Source organism: Panicum virgatum, chromosome 6N (genome assembly GCF_016808335.1).
Source record: "Panicum virgatum strain AP13 chromosome 6N, P.virgatum_v5, whole genome shotgun sequence".
Lineage (NCBI taxonomy): Eukaryota > Viridiplantae > Streptophyta > Magnoliopsida > Poales > Poaceae > Panicum > Panicum virgatum.
Genome location: NC_053150.1, coordinates 17,604,075 through 17,624,747, shown reverse-complemented (window position 1 = coordinate 17,624,747; position 20,673 = coordinate 17,604,075). Strand labels below are relative to the sequence as shown.

General features: G+C 43.7%; 2 protein-coding genes across 3 annotated transcripts; both read right to left on the bottom strand.

Moving 5' to 3' along the window:
* Positions 1-1,395: 1,395 nt before the first annotated feature.
* Positions 1,396-16,136, bottom strand: LOC120678422 (endo-1,3;1,4-beta-D-glucanase-like). 2 transcript variants are annotated; one of them, XM_039959608.1, is made up of 11 exons: positions 15,875-16,134; positions 15,124-15,770; positions 14,892-14,979; positions 14,644-14,733; positions 3,849-14,549; positions 3,720-3,741; positions 2,481-2,598; positions 2,238-2,325; positions 2,017-2,106; positions 1,822-1,922; positions 1,396-1,742 (listed from the first exon to the last, which is right to left on the bottom strand). In XM_039959608.1, exons 5-11 carry the CDS (start codon positions 4,069-4,071, stop codon positions 1,602-1,604), a joined length of 783 nt encoding a protein of 260 aa, XP_039815542.1. In that variant the 5' UTR covers positions 4,072-14,549; positions 14,644-14,733; positions 14,892-14,979; positions 15,124-15,770; positions 15,875-16,134; the 3' UTR covers positions 1,396-1,601. The 2 variants fall into 2 exon arrangements, with proteins under 2 accessions (XP_039815542.1, XP_039815541.1); XM_039959607.1 differs by lacking the exon at positions 3,720-3,741 and having other exon boundaries at positions 3,824-14,549; positions 15,875-16,136.
* On the bottom strand, positions 14,434-16,100 carry LOC120677988 (endo-1,3;1,4-beta-D-glucanase-like). The gene is made up of 5 exons (XM_039959158.1): positions 15,875-16,100; positions 15,749-15,770; positions 14,892-15,016; positions 14,644-14,733; positions 14,434-14,549 (listed from the first exon to the last, which is right to left on the bottom strand). Exons 1-5 carry the CDS (start codon positions 16,098-16,100, stop codon positions 14,434-14,436), a joined length of 579 nt encoding a protein of 192 aa, XP_039815092.1.
* Positions 16,137-20,673: the final 4,537 nt, after the last annotated feature.

Here is a 20,673-nt window from a genome sequence, read left to right as displayed (position 1 = left end):
TCAAATTTGGTAATGCTAGTACACAATTCTTTCATGCAACTGCTACTATTAGACATAGGAAAAATATGATTACTATGGTAAAAAAATGTGGATGGTACAGAAGCTTAGGGTCACATCACCGAAGAAGAAATTTTGTGGGAAGTTTACAAGGAAAGGTTGGGTACAACTAATCCAGTGGTCATGCCGACAAACCTTGAGGAACTTATTCAAGCCTCCAGGATCTCGCTGTCCTAGAGACCCCTTTCACGCATCAATAAATTGACAATGTGGTTGAAAGCTTGGCATCAGATAAGACTCCAGGGCCAGATGGCTTCAATAGTGACTTTATAAGAAAATGTTAGTCTATCATAGTAGCGGACTTCTATAAATACTATGATGACTTTCAGAAAGGTGACATTTGCCTACAAAGTATAAATGGTTCCTGCATCACTCTTCTGCCCAAGGTAGACAATCCATAGTTGGTAATTTTTGACCAATTTCACTCTTGAACTGCTCAATCAAATTAATCACAGAAGTCTTAGCCAATAGACTGCAGAGAGTGATTTAGTTGCTGATTCTGAAACATTAATATTCAAGGACAATCCAAGATTGTTTGGCTTGGTCTTTGGAGTATCTTCATCTCTATCACCAAAGTAAAAAAAGGATATTATAATCCTGAAGTTGGATTTTGAGAAAGCTTTTGATAGGATGGAACATGAGGCAATGTTAAAACTAATGCACGCCAGGGGGTTTGGAGATACCCGGCTTTCTTGGATAAAATCCATTTTCCGGTCTGAAATCTTAGCTGTGTTACTAAATGGAGTACCTGGCAAAACCTTTTACTATAAAAGAGGAGTAAGACAAGGAGATCCTCTTTCACCCATGTTGTTTGTTTTAGTTGCTGATCTCTTGCAGTATCTGATAAACAATGCTTTAGAACAAGGGCTTCTCCAATTACTAGTGCCTTGTGCCTTGATTTTTCTTTCCCAATTGTACAATATGCAGATGATACTCTCATCATAATGGAAGGATGTGTTAGGCAGCTAGAGAACTTGAAAGACATCTTAAATAACCAAGCAAATCAAATGCATGTTGGGGCAGGGTTGTTTGCATTGCTTGAGGTCCCTTGAAAAAGGAGATGCTCCTGTTGACCAAGATCAGAGCCCAGCCTACCTCTTCTTTAGTTCCTTGTTTTTCGAGATCGACAATAAATCCTTTTTGAGCCTCGGTATTTTGCCTGAATGTAGTATTGTTCTGAAGTTCCTCACCTATCTTTTTCTGGTTCACACCCGCGTGCCTGTTCCTGCTAGTTGTTTCTCTCTATGCACCACGAGACAATGGCTCGTCGACAGATCAATTTCGCCGCCATCCAACCAAGTAGGATCTATGCTATCTTAGTTTATTTGTTCAGTTATATATTAAAATTCTTCCATTAATTAAACTAATATATTCCAGATAAATTAGCATGGTCTCAAGGTAAAAGAGACCAACAGTACATCATATCTTCAAACCAATAAAAAATATCCAATAATATTCATCCAATGGCAATATGCAAGTTTGCAATGCGATCAGAAATAAATATTATCTCTTTAAATCATTTCTGAGTAACCTTCAAGTAGTCTTCACTTCAAGTATTTCTTGAACCAGTCAAGCATGTAAGAAAGAGCTTCTTCAGCAGTTCTAACGGCAAAAGGGTCGGTTGTATTATATCTGCAAGCAAATCCGTGTGCAACTCCTGGAAAAATCTTGGCGAAGTATGGAATCTGCAAGAACAAGAAATAATGTCACAGAAATCCTTAGTGTAATTTGTATCCGGTGTTAATTATGTCACTAGGAACTCACCCCTGTTCTATGACGCAAGACGTGCACAAACTGGTACACTAGTTTAGGTGGCGTCGACGTGTCATTCTGAGCTCCAAGGATCTCAATTGGGCATTTGACCTCTGAGGTTCCGGCCAACTTAGTTTAGCAAAGGAAATCAATAGCACAAGACTAGTTCCCCAGAAAAAAAAAAGAGAGAAAGGCTAGGGGGCACACCTTTCATATCATCAGCAGTCACCCTTGAAGGATGAGAAAGACAAGCTACTTTTATATCATCAGTTTTTGCCACCTCGGCACCAAATTTTCCTGCCAAAAAAGCAGCATTATTGTAAATAACTTGTACATGTTTCATGCTGAATTTTTTTTGGAAACTAAATTTCACTGGGGCTAAGGCTTGCCAATTAATAGTATTTTATAACTTGATGTCCTTCACTCACCACCCCAGCAATAACCTCCAACAGCAATGGACTTTCTTTCCTTTTTTAAAGCAGCAAAGAGTGGCTTGGCATCTTCGGCAGCTTTTACCTGTCAGATCGATCCGGCAATAATAAATTTTCAACTCATCATGCAATGTGCCATAAGACAATATTGTTAACCGTTAGTTCTCTTTGTTATGGTAATCATAAGATGAAAATCGAAAGGGACATGGAAATTAGTTTTGACAAGTAAATGGAACACACCGGAGAGTGAGACTTGATCCACTCTGAAATGTTTTTACTTGTGTCGTAAAAATCTCCATTGAAGAAATCTGGGACCAAGACGAAGTATCCGGCCTCACCAACTTTATCTGCTATCTTTCTGCATTAGTAAACATCATCAGTTACTAATTAGCTCTGGACTAAACCAAGGAGTGGAATAATTATAGATACTATTGTTTCTTTCATTGAAAAACACTATGCAGTGTATCCCATATAGAAGGCATTTTCTTAAACATTAAGTTAGCAGCACAGATTGGGTGTTCTAAATCAAACTTTCAATCATTTTGGTGAGAAATCCATTCCTTGGTAAATGGATGAAATTGATAAAGATTTGTGTTAAAATTTACTCAAATGAAACTTGACCAATTTATTGTCCAATTCGAATGTTAATTGGAAGCTGGGACCCACCAATAAAATTCCCTCACCATCTGTTTTTTCTAGAAAGCGAGCTGCTCTGCTGGATGATACAGATTACAGAGCACAGACTGTCTGCACATCAGAACCATGACGATGTCTCTAAAAGCTATGTTAGCATGCTGTTCCTTTTGTCGACAATTTTTATTAGATAACATTGCCAATCTTTATCCATGATTGTTTCAATAGTGTCAGTGAACCTGTAAATGTAGAAAACTCTAGAGCAGGCAACTGAAAATCTTTAGGTCTGATCGGTAATCGACAGTTTACCATCTGAGGCTAGGTCGACAGTTTACCATCTGAGGCTAGGTCCCAATGTTTGTTTATTTATGTAGGTCTGCTGGTATGTATAGCATTTATAAATTAAGTGGTACAAGTGCATCATAATGTCTAGTTAATTTGCGACATCAACGACCATCTGTTCTATAAACAAATATAACCAAGCAAAATCAAATGCATGTTGGGGCAGGGTTGTTTGCTCGAGGTCCCTTAAAAAAGGAGATGCCCCTGTTAACCAAGAACAGAGCCTAGCTCTTCTTCCGTTCCTTGTTTTTCGAGATCGACAATAAAGCCTTTTTGAGCCTCGCTATTTTCCCTGAATGTAGTCTTGTTCTGAAGTTCCTCGCCTATCGCCCAATTTAACCCCTCAAATTTTTCAAGTTTCCACTACTATTTTAACAAGAATTTTCTGGTGGTTTTGATGCAGAAGGCTAAAACAAAGCAACAGATAGTAAAAGGAACAAGAACAAGAAGGAACTTCATAGGTTCAAATCCAGGAAACGAAGTGAAAATTATATTTGTCTGTACCTGAGTATAGGCGCCTCGAACCCTGAAGAAATCCGTCAAGGAAACACAGGGATGTTTTATGTTTACTGTCAAAAGATGCACACCCAAAGACACTGAAAGATTACGTGATATATGAACTGATGCACAGACCGAAGACGTCGGAGGCGAGGACGACGACGCGGCGGGACTTGGCCGGGCCGGTGACGTAGGCTCTGAAGCCCCCTGGTAGGTCGCTGACCACCTCGCCGGCCTCGCCGCCGGTCAGAGACAGGTCCGGCGGGTTGCTGAGGCACTGCGAGTGCTGGGCTTTTGCGACTGCCGCCGCCGCAGCAAGCACGACGGCGAGGCAGAGGACGACCTGCGCGGAGCCCATGGCACTGAGACCGGAAGCCCACAACCGCTAGCTTCCAGCTGCCGGGGGTGTTGTTTGTTTCCACGTCGCGATCCTATGCCGGCTTACAAGAGCATTGGGATTAGAAGAGCACGCGAGCTCAAGTAAACGGGATCTGAAACGAGCTCCGAGGAACGGTGATCCAGTTGGATGTGGATCTCTGATTGATGATCGGACGGCGAGAAAACCGTGGTTGACATTGGCTTTCGTTGATAGTGTTATCTTCCCGGACGAACGAGGGTGGTTGCCACTGAACAGTCATGAAAGGTGCCACACTTTCCATTTTTTGTGTTTTATTATCGCAACAAAGGAGAGTCAGGATGAGGTGACGTTGTCGGAATGTAAGGGGCCACTGGGTACGGAGCCATGTTCTAACAATGAAGGTTTATCCGGAAAGGCGAAGTGTTATTACAGTTGAGAAAAAAGAAAAATATAAAGAGGAAACTCCAGCGAGACAAGATCCCTACTCAAATTTCTATTTTTGTAAATAAATCTAATCCTACATGAAGAGGAAAGCCTCCTAACTTTCTATGGTTTCTTCTAAATTAAAAAAAAATATTTGCGGTTCTCGCCCGCCCATTTGTTCCTGTCAGCTTCTCTCTGCGCCCGACGCCGCCTCGCTCGTCTATGGGTAGGGGCGTAGACAGGGGGGCCTGCCCCCCCCCCCAATAATTCCTAAATTTACATTGAACATTTGAATTTTGATTAATTTTTTTAAATTAGCATGGTTGGCCCTCCCTAATAATGAAAAAAATAAATTCCTGGCTCCGCACTCCCGGCTCTCGGCCGATTATTCACTTGCCAACAGCTCGATTTTGCCGCCCCCGCTCGCATCCGCTGCACCACCACATGCCTACCCACCCGAATACATAGCCGAGCAGGAGAACTAGGAAGCTGTCCGTACACTTGCCGCGAAGCATATTCATGGTAAGAATAAAATTTTAATTTAGTAGCACGCATAATGTGTACAAAACTACTCCCTCCGTTCTTAAATAACTGACGTTCTCGCTTCCCGAGAAATTATTTTGATCAATTTTATATAAAGAATTATTAATATTTATGATACATAAATAATACCAGTAGATACATCTTTTAATCTAGTTTTTAATAAATTTATTTGGAGATACAAATATTACACATATTTTCTACAAATCGAGTTAAATTTAAGGCACGCACACCCAAAGCGACAAATAATAAGGGACAGAGGGAGTACGTATATGCATTTTGTATTTGATCCAGGAAGATCAAAAGTTTAGCCATAAGAACACACTGGACTAGTTGCACCTATATATCCTATGCCCAATGCTAATTACATGGTGATCGGACATTCCAAAACACACGAGGGGATTCCGTGGTGGGTCCCATGCCTTCGATGATATCTCCTTCCGCCCGCTGGATTCCAGCCGCTAGCCTTTTTCTTTCTTTCTCCATCCCCTCCTCTTTCCTCTCTCTTCTCTTTGCTGGATCTGACTCCCCAGCTCCCGGCGGCCTTCGCTGGATCTGACTCCCAAGCTCCCGGCGGCGATTTTTGCGGCAGGCAAGGAGGCGCGGAGCTCCCTCACCCCTCAGTCAGCAAGGACAGGGCAGCGCGGTGGCAGCTGGCAAGGGCGTGCGGCCCCAACGAGGCCGACCGCTGGCGTCAGTGAGGATGGAGGGCGGCATGGGAGGAGCTGCGGCTGGCGCTCTGCTCGTCAGCCACGCTGGCGAGCGCGGCCGCCATCTCAATGATTTTCTCCTTTTCTCTTTTGTTGTATAATTTCTTCTAAAAGTTGTTCATCATTTTTTGTTGGATCATAAAATTGTTGTTCAGATTTTTTTTTTGTTTGACATTTTTTTGTTCTAAAATTTTTGTTTTTTAATTCTGGTCCTAACTTTTGCTTCCTTTTATTTGTTTCAACTTTTCTTAAAAAGGTTTTTCTCTGAAATTTGTTCCCTTCAACTTTTCTTAAAAAGGTTTTTCTCTGAAATTTGTTCCTCAAATTTCTCAAAAAAAAATTGTTTGTGTTTTGATTTAAGAGTTTTCTTACAAAATTTTGTATTCTAACAAAATTTATATATGCAAAACTTTCTATTTGAAAAAAATTATATAAATAACTTGCAACACAATTTTACATTTAAAATATTTTAAATATAAAATTTGTAGATATATATTTTTACAAAAAGATTCGGAAGAGAGCTTCACATGCGAAGCTATTCCCACAACTGGCTATCGGAAATCGACCATACGCAGGCGAGGTGTTGGCCTATCCTATGTCCTTTCTCGAGGAAATGCAAAAGTGATGATGATTCCACCAATAAATCTTTTGGAATAATATATTGTTGAATAAAAATAACGCCTCTCATCACATAAAGTCTTGGGGCTGTCTCAAGTGACACCTCATGGAGTAAGACAAAAGTCCTCTTGGGCACACCTTCGTGGGCTCCAGCTTATGTGTTACATGTATACTATTCATACTACTGTAGCACTACTATTTGTTGAAGCTTTTTTTTTCTCTATCCTGCTAAACTGAACGTTGGAAAAGGAAGAAGCCGGTTGAGCATAAGGGCAGCTGTAACATTTAGTCTAGGAGGAGGAACTATACTAGAAATGTGCAGCATCTACTATGGACCCGATTCGGTGTCTCTGTCTCTCTGCTAGTTACTCACTGTCGACTTGTTCTTTCCCCTTGCTACAGTGTAGCCAGGGCGACCCCCGGCTTCCTCCGCCGCTCCGCCGGCCCCCTCTCCTCCGGCGCCTCTCCGGCGACGGATTTGAGAGGGGAGCCCGGCTCCACGGCGGGTGGATTGTATAGCAGTAGATCTAGGTTAGGTCTTGTGCTCCCTTTCCCGACAACGACCTCGCTTTCGTCGTCTATGGTTTTGGTTCCCCTCCCCTCCTCCAGCGGCAGCGGCGGCGATGTTGACGCCGGCTCTGGCGAGGGACGTTGGTGGAGGTTAGTTGTGCTTCGTCCTTCCGTGTGTGGGGTGGAGCTTTTGTTTGCCCCTTGGGGGCTCGTCTTCCTCGTCGGACTTCGTTTCACCGGCGGTGGATTTCCGTTTCGATCGGCTTGCTTGGGCGTCTTCTTGGCAGGCCGATGTGGATTTGCTGCTGGACTACCACTTCTCGTCGGCGGTGGTGCCAGCCTCTTCGGTTTGCGTCTTCTTTGGTTTGTCTTCTTGCTCAATCTGGTGCAGCTGCGCTCTGTTTCGCAAAGGAGATGGCGGAGCTGGGTGGTTAGACAGGAAAGTTCGACGGCCGATGTTCTTCTACCGAGGATCTCATGCAGTTTACCTTCTGGTGTCGCTTTCTTGGTCTGGTTGCGAGGTGGCGATGGTGGTGTTGCGTGCTGCAGTGCAACGGTTCGGATGGAGCAGAGGAACAGCCGGAAAGAGAGGAGGAAGAAGAGGGACTTGTTTGTAATTTCCGATTTTTGTAGGGATCCCTCTGTAAAAAGGGTAAGCACTGTACTAGATCTTTGTTTCATATTAATGTGATGATGTCCCTTCTCACAAAAAAAAAGCATCTACTATGGACCCACACTGCAATTAAAGTATTCCTTCCCACTAAACTTTTCCCAGCACAATGAGCTCCTTGCAAGTTCCCATGGGATAGAGGAAATATTTTTTAGCCTTAGGGATGCTTTACTTTGGCCACAAGTGCTAGGAATTTCTAGTTTAGAACCACCACTAATATTTGGCAACCGCTCCAACATTTTGGTCTCAGTTTGCTTTTTTTTCAATTTAAGTCATAAGTTCTGTCAAATACTCAAATCACATGTTTAAACACCATAATTTCATAAGTCGTGACTCAATCACAAGACGAATCTATTAAGCCTAATTAGTTCATAATTTAACTACTAATTGCTACAGTAACCATCTACTTAATAGATTCCTCTAGATCTCTAATTGCAACTTATGCAATTAGTTTTATATTAAGCTGGTATCCGAACATTCGAATTGATATCTGAACATTCGATATGACAGCTATTTTAAAAACCAAATGATACCTTAACACTAGTGTAAGTCTTATCGTCTTCACTTCAGGTACTTGTCGAACCAGTCGATCATTAAAGCAAGGGCTTGCTGAGCAGTTCTAACAGCAAAAGCGTCTATGGTATTATATCTGCAAGCAAATCCAAGCGAAACCACTGGAAAGATCTTGGCGTAGTAGGGTGAAAGATCGGATCGGGTGCTCTAGTCTAAGAGGAGGAGGGGGTGAATTAGACAACTTAAAATCTTAACCATTGGCTCTAACTAAATTGCACAATATTAAACTAAAACATGTTGTCTATATGTGCAACTAAGGTTGTTCTAGCGTGAAATCCCTATCCCAAAAGAGTTTAGCAACCTATAGCCTTTTCTATCAAGAAATTACTCTATGAAAGTAAAGACGCAAAGATTACTAGTATGAAATGCGGAAGCTTAAAGAGTGGGATAGAGAGAAGCAAACTCTTGACGCGGGTGTTTATCCCGTGGTTCAGTTAGCCACAAAGGCACACCTACATCCACGTTGTTGAAGCACTCACTAAGAGTATCGCTTCTCGGAAGTCAAGTCTCTTCTGCGGACTCAACCACGGTCACCTTGATCCCGGATTCCACTAAGGAGCTTCTCCACAAAGGATGGAGGTCTCCACGTCTCCCGCACAAAGTCGTCCATGCCGCTCCACACCAAGTCGGAGGGTCGTTGACGTTGCCGGCGAGCTTCAAAGCTCCAAGGGGCCGGCGAACCGAGCTCTTCTTGTAGGTTCAACAAAGAACCACAGCACAAAGGCACAAAGCCTTGCTCTCACTCACTCAGAGCTAATCTAGCACTTTACACTCTTAAAGCTAGTGCTAAACCTAAGGATATGATCAATATGCACTTGGGTTGGCTTGGAGATGTTCTTGGGTATGTTTGTGATGTCTTGGAACTCTAGCAATCTTCAAATGGCCAGGGGATGACATATATATAGGCTTCTAAGTCCATAGAGTCATTGGCCACTTTTCTGCGAGGGCACCGGATAAATCGGTCAGGTAGCACCGGTGTATCCGGTCACACACGGCTTTGACTTAGCCATTGGCCCTCTGACAGCCGACGTGGCTGTCACCGGTTAGACCGGCGCCTTGCACCGGTGCTCCACCAGTTCATCCGGTTTTGAAGAAATCTTTAGCTTCTGTCTTGAAATTACACTGGTGCCTTGCCTGGTGCACCACCGGTTCATCCGGTGCTGAAGAAACTTCTTCTCGCCACTTGACAGGCTCTCTGAGTGATAGCATGGTGATTGCACCGATGCTCCCACTTGACATCACCGATGCATCCGGTGACACTTGCTTTTCTCCACTCCACGACCCATTACACCGGCGGTATGGCACCGGTGTATCCGATGCCGGCCGATTAGACCAGTGCAGTGTCACCGGTGCATCCGGTGCCACTGTTCCTGCAGAACTCGTCTAATTCAGTGTTTCTTTAAGTTCTTTCTACGTGTTTTGCTTTGCTTGGCCTTTTAGCTTCATCCATGTGATCTATAATTGTTCACTTGACAAATTCATTAGTCCCATTAACTGTGTTGTTACTCAATCACCAAAATCACAAAACTATGGCCTAATGGGGCCATGTTCCTTACAATCTCCCCCTTTTTGGTGATTGATAACAACACAATCAAAGCAAGCATAAATTTTGCAAAAATTGATAAACTGATACCAATTGAACTCAATTGAACCACATACACTTACTTGGATAATTACCATCATCCAGTGTCAACTTGGCCACCCCATAAAACCATCATCCTCTTTGTTCCTCCCTATTTTCGCTACTTCTTCTTCTTTTTCTCCTCCCCCTTTGGAATCAAAGTTGCACCCCCTTGGGAAGATACTCATTTTTACCTTGCTTTGATCCAAATTTCTCCCCCTTTGGAATCAAATCACCTAAAAAGCCTTGACAAACCAAAATAGCTCAAAGGGAAAAAGTTAGTAGCCCAGGGAGTTAGTTCCATGAATATTCAAGTGTATAATATTAATGAAGTTACCAAATGAGCAATTACTAAGGTAGATCACAAAAACACGAAACTAGCATAACATGAGCTAAGCTTTTCACAAAATGTGTGCACAAAATGATAATGTGAAAATCATGTGCACAACTAGATATTTGAAAGAGAAAGCTTAGGTCATATCATGCACGGAGGTAGCTCTATATAAAAAAATTGACAAAAATACCAATTGAAGGGGTTATAGACCATGCATACCTCCGGGGGTAATCTCTAATTACATTGTATGTACCAATTTTTAAAAGGACTTGTGCCGAAAGATATCAATTGAAATTGAATACCAATTGAAAGTCTTTGAAGTGGAGAACACTTGGTACACCAAAATGAGCAAATGTATAAGCACATAGTCTATGAACTTAGATATAGAAATTTAGTTCAATAGACCATGGCTCAATATGAGACTACAAAAGATAAACTTGCAAATATGTTAGTCTCAAAATCACAAATCATAGGATGAACTCCCCCTAAATGTGTACATTTAGTGTTTGAATCACCAACCAATGTATGCACATTGTTTATGACAACAATGGAAGTTTTACCCTATAACTTGTGTTCATGGTACACAAATGAAACACATACCTCATGAAGTCCATGTACCATGAAGAATAACCTTGTGTAGCTTTCTACACTCTTATCAAACCATGTAGGTTGCTCATGGGTTAGAATCATGACAGAAGCAACCCACCATATATAACACTAGGTGATGCAATGCAAACAACCTAGCAAGGGCAATGGAGCTACATGATGCTTGAATTGAAATTTTAGCTACCATTACCTTATGGGGGACTTGGGCAACAAATATCCAAGATGCGAGCTTGGCTTCTTTAGCTTGAATCCTCCATCTTCTAGTTAGCCAAGCCTCCAAATCCCCCGAAGCCATTCTTGGGCTTCAAGTCTCCTTTAGAACCCACACCATTTGAGGCCCCTTCATATTGCTGATGACATCCTTAGGCACCCAAATGGAGTGATTCCAACTCCTTTCTTGCTTCCCAACCTTGTGAGCAACCACCTTTCCATTGGTTTTCTTCTTGATTACATAGGTGGTGCTATGGCTTTTGTTCCTCCGGTTAGGCTTGGTGTAGATGAGAGAACTCTTGATTGTGAGTTTCTTCTTGTTCTTCTCATCCGAAATCTTTTTTTTTGTTGAGGGCACTTGTTGGACTTGTGGCCCTTTTGATGGCATTTTGAGCAAGTCACGGTGCACCCCTTCTCAACCTTCTTCACCATGTCTTCACGGTTATCTTGAGAAGGTTGGACATTGCTCTCTATGCTCTTGCCCTTTAATCTAGCCAAGTCCTTCATGAGTTTCTCTTCCCCTTGCTTGAGCTCGTCATTTTCCTTGGCAATGAGGTCATCACATGATTCTACAAAAACAACCTCATGGCATTTCTTATTACAAGAGTTAGAAGTTTCCAAAGAGTCATTAGTATCATTAATGCTCTCAAATTTTAACTTGAGCTATTCATACTTCTCGCTAAGCAATTTGAATTTGCATGACAAATTTTCATACTTTGTAGTGAAAATAACATTAAGATCTTTAAGAGCATTAAGGTTTCGATTTCATTTAATTGCTTTTTAATGATTTTCTGGTGCTCATGAACTAATTCAAGAAGTTCTTCATATGAAGAAGAATCGGAGTCATCATCACTTACATCGTTGTCCATACCTTGGGCCAAAAAAGCATGTGTGTGATGATGATCCCAAGTTGGTGCGAGTGGTGAATTCCTTGCTTGATTCATTACTTGAACTAGCGCTTGATTCTTTACCACTGCTTACCCATTCACCAAAGATGGCGAATGACTCGTGTTGAGGTTTTTTGTCCTTCTTTTCTTTCTTCTTCTTGAATCTCCTCTCAATCTTCATTTATTGGTGATGAGGTCCATCTTTGTGGAAGACTATATACCCCATTGAGTTGATTTCTTGCAAGCATTTGTTCATCTTCTTGACTTACTTGTAGAGGTTGGGGTTCATTGGCTCTTTTTCATCATTTGAGGAGCTTTGTCATGCCTCCTCTTCTTCATCTTTACTTGAGCTACCTTTGATGGCCATCTTCTTCAACTTCTTGACTTGCTTGCATACAAGTGCGCTATGAGTTGGTGAAGAAGGTGGCGCTCTTGGCTTGATGTCATGGCGTAGCTCGTGGGCGATCACCTTGTTGAGGACTTGATTTGGTGTCAATGTGTCGATTTCTTTCTCATAAAGAATTGTGATCACCAAATCGTAGTCCGGCCTTCGTAGAGAGTGAAGGATCTTACGAATGAGCTCCAAATCATTAATTTTCTTCACACCTAAAGAGTTGATCTCATTCACAAGAATATTTAACCATGAGTATATAGATTCGGTATTCTCATGATCAAGTTGCTTGAAACTATTGAGTTTATCTATGAGAACATGGTATTTTTCCTCTCCGATATCTTTCGTGCCCTTATGGTTCTCACAAATAGTTTTCCATAATTCTTTAGCATTTTTACAAGCAAACACACTGTTAAACACAGTGTCACCAAGAGAGCACAAAATGGCACATTTTGCAATAGCATCATATTGCCTCTCTTGTTGACTATTGCTTTTAGTTCCTTCACTCATTACCCTCCAAACATTTAGACCCTTTGCTCGGAGGTGTGATTGCATTAAGATCTTCCATCGTTGGAAGCCCGTGCCATCGAAACGTGGAGGAGGTCCTAATGAATCCATCCCTTCCCCCAAAGAGCTAACTCACTAGGCGGTGAAGCCTAACCGATCAAGAATTGCCAATATTAAACTAAATAGAATTGGCAATAGAATTGGCTTTCTTTGTGAGAGATGTAAGTCCCGGCTCTGATACCAATTGAAAGACCGGATTGGGTGCTCTAGCCTAAGAGGGGGAGGGGGTGAATTAGGCAATTTAAAACCTTAACCTATGGATCCAACTAAATTGCACAATATTAAACTAAAACATGTTATATATATGTGCAACTAAAGTTGTTCTAGCGTGAAACCCCTATCCCAAAAGAGTTTAGTAACTTATAGCCTTTCCTATCAAGAAACTACTCTATGAAAGTAAAGACACAAAGATTACTAGTATGAAATGCGGAAGCTTAAAGAGCGGGATAGAGAGAAGCAAACTCTTGACGCGGGTGTTTATCCCGTGGTTCGGTTAGCCACAAAGGCACACCTACATCCACGTCGTTAAAGCACTCACTAAGAGTATCGCTTCTCGGAAGTCAAGCCTCTTTCGCGGACTCAACCACGGTCACCTTGATCCCGGGTTCCACTAAGGAGCTTCTCCACAAAAGATGGGGGTCTCCACGTCCCCCGCACAAAGTCGTCCACGCCGCTCCACACCAAGTCGGAGGGTCGTTGACGTTGTCGGCGAGCTTCAAAGCTCCAAGGGGTCGGCGCACCAAGCTTTTCTTGTAGGTTCAACAAAGAACCACAGCACAAAGGCACAAAGCCTTGCTCTCACTCACTCAAGAGCTAATCTAGCACTTTACACTCTTGAAGCTAGTGCTAAACCTAAGGATATGATCAATATGCACTTGGGTTGGCTTGGAGATATTCTTGGGTGTGTTTGTGATGTCTTGGAACTCTAGCAATCTTCAAATGGCCGGGGGTGGCATATATATATAGGCTCCCAAGTCCATAGAGCTATTAAGAACCGTTGGCCAATTTTCTGCGAGGGCACCGGATAAAACCGGTCAGGTAGCACCGGTGTATCCGGTCACACATGGCTCTGATTTAGTCATTGGCCCTCTGACAGCCGACGTGGCTGTCACCGGTTAGACCGGCGCCTTACACCGGTGCTCCACTAGTTCATCTGGTCCTGAAGAAATCTTCGGCTTCTGTCTTGAAATTACACCGGTGCCTTGCCTGGTGCACCACCGGTTCATCCGGTGCTGAAGAAACTTCTTCTCGCCACTTGACAGGCTCTCTGAGTGATAGCATGGTGATTGCACCGATGCTCACTTGACATCACCGGTGCATCCGGTGACACTTGGTTTTCTCCACTCCACGACCCATTACACCAGTGGTATGGCACCGGTGTATCCGATGCCGGCTGGTTAGACCGGTGCAGTATCACCGGTGCATCCGGTGCCACTGTTCCTGCAGAACTCGTCTAATTCAGCGTTTCTTTGAGTTTTTTCTTCGTGTTTTGCTTTGCTTGGCCTTTTAGCTTCATCCCTGGGATCTATAATTGTTTAGTTGATAAATTCATTAGTCCCATTGATAACATTGTTACTCAATCACCAAAATCACAAAACTATGACCTAATAGGGTCATGTTCCTTACATAGGGAATCTGCAGCAACCAATGCCACAAAAATGAGCTGTGCAATGCAACTGATCCCCACTGTCGTGTCGCTTAATCAGTAGGTACTCACCTCTGCTCTTTTGCGCAATACATTGACAAACTGGTACACTAATTTGGGCGGTGTGTTTGAGTCATTTTGAGCTCCAAGGATCTTAATTGGGTGTTTGACCTCTGTTTATTTTGAATGGGCATATTTATAGTCAGCATACGAAACCAATCCGTGAAGTCTGGAAAGTTTGCAAGTGCAGAAAGAAAAGCAGCAAACCTTTCATATCATCAGCTGCCACACTATAAGGATGAGACATGGAAGCTACTTCAACGTCATTGGTTTTCGCCATCTCCACACTGAACTTTCCTGTCAGTTAAGCAGCGATAAAAGGCAATAAAAGGCGAAGAATTAGTATGATATATTTGGTGCCTGAAGAAGCATTTTGAAAACTAAATTCCAGTTGGAGGTAATAATAAATCTTGGCCGTTGAAAAGATTTGATAAGCTGCAATGGATGCCATTCACCTCCCCAGCAGTAACCTCCAACCCCAATGGACTTTCCTTCCTTTTTTAAAGCAGCAAAGAGTGGCTTGGCATCTTTTGCAGCTTTAACCTGTAAGATGGATGGGGCCCTCAGTTCTTGTTTGCATCTTGTGATGAAATGGAAGTTATTTGAATCAATCATTACACTATCCAACAAGAAGTTGAAGATTGAAAGTGACATGCAAATTAATTGTGACAAGTGAGTGGAACGGACCGGAGAGTGAAACTTGAGCCATTCTGTAAGGTTTTTACTTGAGTTGAGAACTTGAGATAGTCTACTCTCCATTGAAGAAATCAGGCACCACTACGAAGTATCCGGCCTCACCAACTTTATCGGCTATCTTCCTGTATGGTAGCATCAGCATTCAAGTAGTACTGTAGTAGTACAGGCAGGGTTTGTTACGTGGTAGAACTCTAAACAGAATACAATCTAGTATCTTATATGAGGGCTAACTTTTCACTGGCTTGTGTCTTACATTATACACAAGGACAAAACAATATAATGTTAGTTTGTTTCTCAACAGAAAGTATCCTTCAAACATTAAACTGGATACAAGAAACACGTTTCTAGATGAGGTGATTTGTCAATCCAACACCTGGAGTCAAATGCTGAGCTCGTTTTGCATTCACTTATTTTAATTTCACTGGTGAAGCCACTTGAGTAAAAGCCCTCCAAACGCCCCTAAATGGTCAGTAGATCAAAATCTCTTAATTTTAAGATGCTATAGATGACCAAGACCAGAGCCGTTTGAAAACCACGATTACGACTGCCCCAGAACAGAGCGAGAAAGAATACAAAGTTCAGGAATTAAAAGGCAATGGATATATTTATGTACTACCTGAGTAAAGGTGCTTCGAACCCTGTTGAAATCAATCAAAAAGGGGGAGAAAAATTAAATGTCCTGTCAAAACGTACGCCCAAATGGACATATACTGCAGGTGGATAGTATGGTCGATGCACCAACCAAAAACATCAGAGGCGAGGACGATGGTGCGGCTTGAGCTTGCAGCACCGGTGACGTAGGCCCTGAAGCCTCCCGGGAGGTCGTCGACGACCACACCGGCCTCGCCGCCACGCAGAGAGATGTCCGGTGGGTTGTCCTGGCACTGCGAGTGCTCACCCTGAGCGATCGCCGCCGTCCCAGCAAGAACGACGGCGAGGCAGAGGAAAAACTGTGAGGAGGATGCCATGGCTGGAAGCTCTGGGATTCTTGCGGCTACCGCTCTCCTGCGCCGCGTGTACCTATAGGACATGAGCAAGGTTAGGTACGGTGGGGCGGTGAAGATTGCATCAGATTTTTTGTGTATTCGCGTCGCCATCATAAGTGATGGACTATGAATAAAAGCCCCCACCCCTCCCACTATAACACCTGGGTTTCATGGTATCAGATTAGGCTTTCCTTCCCTCGCTTCCGCTCCCTGATCGCCATGGCCGGCGACGCTCCTGTCGATCCGTCTGCCTCCGCTGGTGATGCCGCCGCCCAGGCCAAGATCGACGCCGCGGCCGCCGCCACGGCCAAGGCCGAGGCCGCCGCCGCTCGCCAGCGCCTCCAGGACGACGTCGCTCGCCACGAGCGCGACCTCGCCGACGCCCGCCGCCGGCTCGAGGAAGCCGACGCCGTTGCCGCCTCCGACGCCGATGGCGACGTTGATGACGGCGACACACCTCCTGCTGGCGACGACGACGCCGTTGCTGTGCTGCACGCGCAGGCGCTCGGCATCCTCAACGTGCGCGCTAACATGGTACCAGAGCTGAGGTCCCGGGTTCGAACCCACCCGGCCACGCATTTCCGCTGCGCGATTTCCCCTGCGCCTCTCGTGTGCTGAGACCTGCTGCGGGCTACGCCGAGCACTAGAACCTACTGCGGGCTACGCCGGGCTCGCACGCCGTAGGGGGAATGATGGACTATGGATAAAAACCCCCACCCCTCCCACTATAACACCTGGATTTTATGGTCGGATTGACTAGGTGGGGCGCGCTAACAATAAGCAGCGGCTATTGTTCTGCGCACGAGCTGTATGCTCGGAGGAGCCAGACGGATTCGCCTCGTTGTCATAGTCATACTGTACACACCACATCAACACAGTATTCACCAAGATAACGTCTGAAGAACAGAGCTCACGCCAACAACCCCTCTCAGCCTGCACTTGGTCAAATGTTGAGGACGTCTCTGAATTCAGAAATCTGCGTATGGTTCTAGGAGAACATTTTGTGAGACAAAAAGCTTGTTAGATTAGTTATGTAAAAAAAAAGCTTGTTGCAAGTTTCGGTTGTAAGACAATGGAGGTTACCGAAGCCAACATCTTTCAGAAAATAAAGGCATGACTTGTTCGTTTTCTCCTCTTGTAAGACAATGAAATCAATGTGTCGCCACAGTGTGAAGTCGATATCTAGAAGTTCATGGTGGCCTTGTAAGCAGGCCAAACCATGTGCTGATGCTGCTGAGCAGGCAGAGCCCAAGACGACGACATGTCATCATTGGCAGCGATGGGCTGAGTATGGGCCATATTGTATATAGGCCGTTGTTAGCACAGCAACAGCAAGGTAGTGGGACTTTTTTCTTTTTTATATTTAAAAAAAATCAAAATTTCAAAAATATATGTCCGTTTTGAAAAATTTCAAAACTACCCCCGGTCGCCCTAGGGGGGGCGACAGGCCCTAGATGTAATTTTGTTTTTCTTCCAATTTGCAATGAGGTTCATTGCCGAAAAAAATGAAGGGGGGGCTTGTGCCCCCTCGGGCGACAGGGGCCTGTCGCCCACACCATGGGCGACAGGGTCCCTCCCTCCCTATATAACCCCTGGCCGTCATTCCTTTTTCATTTAAGCCTAAAAATTCAGAAAAAAAAGGAGGGGTGAGGAGAAGAAAAGCGGCGAAGCTCTGCCGAATTCCGCACTTGTGATCTACCGGTAACTTCCGTATGAATCCGTTGATATTGTATAACAATTTAATTTAATTAGCGGATTAGCTAAATTAGATTTGGTGCTTTAGAACACTCGTTTAGTTTTACAATTTGAGTACTATTACAGACTTGTTTTTAAATTAATTATGCATTAGAATAGAATTATGACAGTACCTTATTGATATTGCAGCATAAGACAATAAAATTATGACAGTACCTATATTTTCACGCATCGATTTGGTATACGATATGTGCATTATTTAAATCATTGTTCGTCATTTGGCGCATCACACTATAACGTCAATGTCTTCGTCAGGATCAACCTACATTCCGTGGAGCAAGTGTGTAGCCACCATACCTGAAGGAATTGATGTGCCAATGTGCTTCTGCGGTTCGTTATGCAAGTTCATGTAATCTGAGGTTTTAAGAGATGACTACGGCATGAGGTTCTTTATGTGTGAGAACTACGAATATGATCCCCCTAAGCGATACGGTAAAGACCGGGCCAAGGTAGCAGCACAACAGACGTTATTTTTCTTTGTGACCTAACATTGAGCTATGATTCTAACTTTTGTTGGACAAAGTCTCCTCCGCCTCTTTGTGATTTTATGCAGTGGTTCGACACCATGCAGTCGCAGCAGGCAAAGGATTTTGTGGAACAACAAGCAAGGTGGGCTGTAGAACGTTGGCGCTGAATGAAGCACGAGGAACAGCAAGAGGAGAAGCGTAAGAAAGAGCAAGAAGAGATCCGCAAGAGGATGGAGGAGGTGGATCGTAAGGCGGCGGCCGAACGTGAAGCTGACAGAGAGAGAATGCGAGAGAGGGCACGCCGTGCGAAGGAAGCCGGGCCCGAAGCAATTAGGAAGGGCAAATATCCTCGGTGCACTCAGTAGAGTAGTACCATGTAATCCCGGCATTTTACATTTCATAAGGCATGGTAGATTTAGATGCAATAAGAAATTACCTTGTCGCGTGCACATGCCACTGCAATTAGTTGTTTATGTTTTCAGTTGAGAGCTTGACTCTGTGTGTTGTAACTTTTACCATTAAATTGCAGTTGTAGCCGGGAATCTATGAAATGTTTGAACTTGTCCTTAATATTTTCGGAGCTTTTCATGTCCCTAGAATACTAAAAAGCACACATTTAATTAATATAACGATAAGAAATAAGAACTAAGAAATGCATTACATAATGTGAACCATCAAATTTTACATCATAATACAACGATAATGAAACACACATCACACATGCAGTGGCATGGCAGAACCCGTTGCAAACTACGGTAAACAGATTCTGGACTAACCTAACATGCCTTAGGTAATTTTTAAAAAAAACACAACAAACACAACGATGCAGCATGTCACTAGCACTAGGGTAGTCCTAGTAGCCGTACCCCCACATAGCAAACTGCGTTGAGCCTTCTCCGTAGTTTCCACCCATTGCATGTGGTGCAGGCGGTGGTGCCGGAGGCGCAGGGCCCTTCTTCTTGTGACAAGGGCAGTTACAGTAAGAAATAGTGCATGGTTCATCCTGTGAACCGGCAGCATTGCTGGTATCATCATCTTCGTCATCTTTGTTACCCTCGCTCACTTCCTCATAATGGTTCACCTTGCATTCCAGATCAAAGATCTTTATCTGGAGGTACTCGATGAACTCCTGAACAGAATTAATTGGTGCAGGATCGACCCACCTAGTAAAACCATAGTTTTCTGGAGCATCGGAAGACTGCAAAATAAATTTCATGTAAGGTGTCTCATTGAAGATAAAGAAATGAAACAACCGAGTATTACCCATGTCTGTGGACATTTAAAGAAACGCCGACCGCCATCCATCTCGTCGGTGCACATCTGCACTAAGCAGTCCTCACCATGTCTGCATTTTGGCCACGGTTCTCTACGGTTATCGTATTGTCAAAGAGGAGTCTCATTGGTAAATTCACTCTTGTGCTGTGGCGGAAACTCAAACACTGGTTCCGGAAAAGGAATCAGGTCCAAGAGGTCCCTCCCATATTATGGGGTCTCCCTTTCTTCCCCTTTTCCTTTCCCAAAACCGTAATAATTCTTCCTGCTAGATCCACCTCCAGACATTGGGTATACAATGAGCTTTGGTGTTTGAGTGCTGCTGGGAGTTCACAAACTTCGGAGTATTTATAGGCGCACAAAGGTCTGATACCCGGAGTGTGGAGTGTAAATGCACCTAAAAAGCCTACATGACAACACAGTGAAGAGGCTAGCTGACCTAACACTGAAAAGGCTAGATTCGATTCTCGAAATGACTACTCGATGCATCTCTGTGCATGTAGAGCATCTAAGTGCATGCAGACTCACAGCACTGCATTGCTGCCGCTCGGTCGATCGCGCCTAGATGCCGCCTTCCCCACTACACGCCACAGACCTTCGCTGTAGAATGACAGGTCCGTCGTCCTCGCCAGAGAGACTGCTTTGAAGGTGAGCTGGTGTGGTTGCCGTGTTGTCACATCTTTTTGAAATGGTGGAAGGGCACTGCTATTGGGTTGTCGTCTTTTGTCACGTATGTCTGGGCAAAAAATGCGACATTTGGGAAACCCGTGATCGCCGTGCTGAGCAGTGGCAACTTGTGATCTCGTACTCGCAGCTAGATACAATATGGTTCCTATTTTGAGCTATTCAAGCTTGCCACGAATTTTACATTGTATGCGGTAGTCATCATCGTCAGCGGGATCTCGGCCGCTAACTCCTACCGCACATAACTTGTCCTTCATTAAATCACAGAAAAAATTCGCAATAATTTCCCTTATTTCATGAGCATTATGGAACCCACAAACATAACAAGTTCACATCAATAGCGTCTATAGAAACAAATGACAAGTAAACTATCACAA

What these genes read in the sequence shown, in the direction of transcription:
- LOC120677988 (XM_039959158.1), bottom strand. Translation starts at nt 16,100, where the DNA reads ATGGCATCCTCCTCACAGTTTTTCCTCTGCCTCGCCGTCGTTCTTGCT. An exon ending in CCTCGCCTCTGATGTTTTTG is followed by an intron (nt 15,771 to 15,874) that starts GTTGGTGCATCG and finishes TGATTTCAACAG; the next exon opens with GGTTCGAAGCACCTTTACTC. An exon ending in GGCAGCTGATGATATGAAAG is followed by an intron (nt 14,550 to 14,643) that starts GTTTGCTGCTTT and finishes CAAAATAAACAG; the next exon opens with AGGTCAAACACCCAATTAAG.
- LOC120678422 (XM_039959607.1), bottom strand. Translation starts at nt 4,071, where the DNA reads ATGGGCTCCGCGCAGGTCGTCCTCTGCCTCGCCGTCGTGCTTGCTGCG. An exon ending in TGGAGGTTATTGCTGGGGTG is followed by an intron (nt 2,107 to 2,237) that starts GTGAGTGAAGGA and finishes CTTTTTTGGCAG; the next exon opens with GAAAATTTGGTGCCGAGGTG. An exon ending in GACTGCTGATGATATGAAAG is followed by an intron (nt 1,923 to 2,016) that starts GTGTGCCCCCTA and finishes CCGGAACCTCAG; the next exon opens with AGGTCAAATGCCCAATTGAG.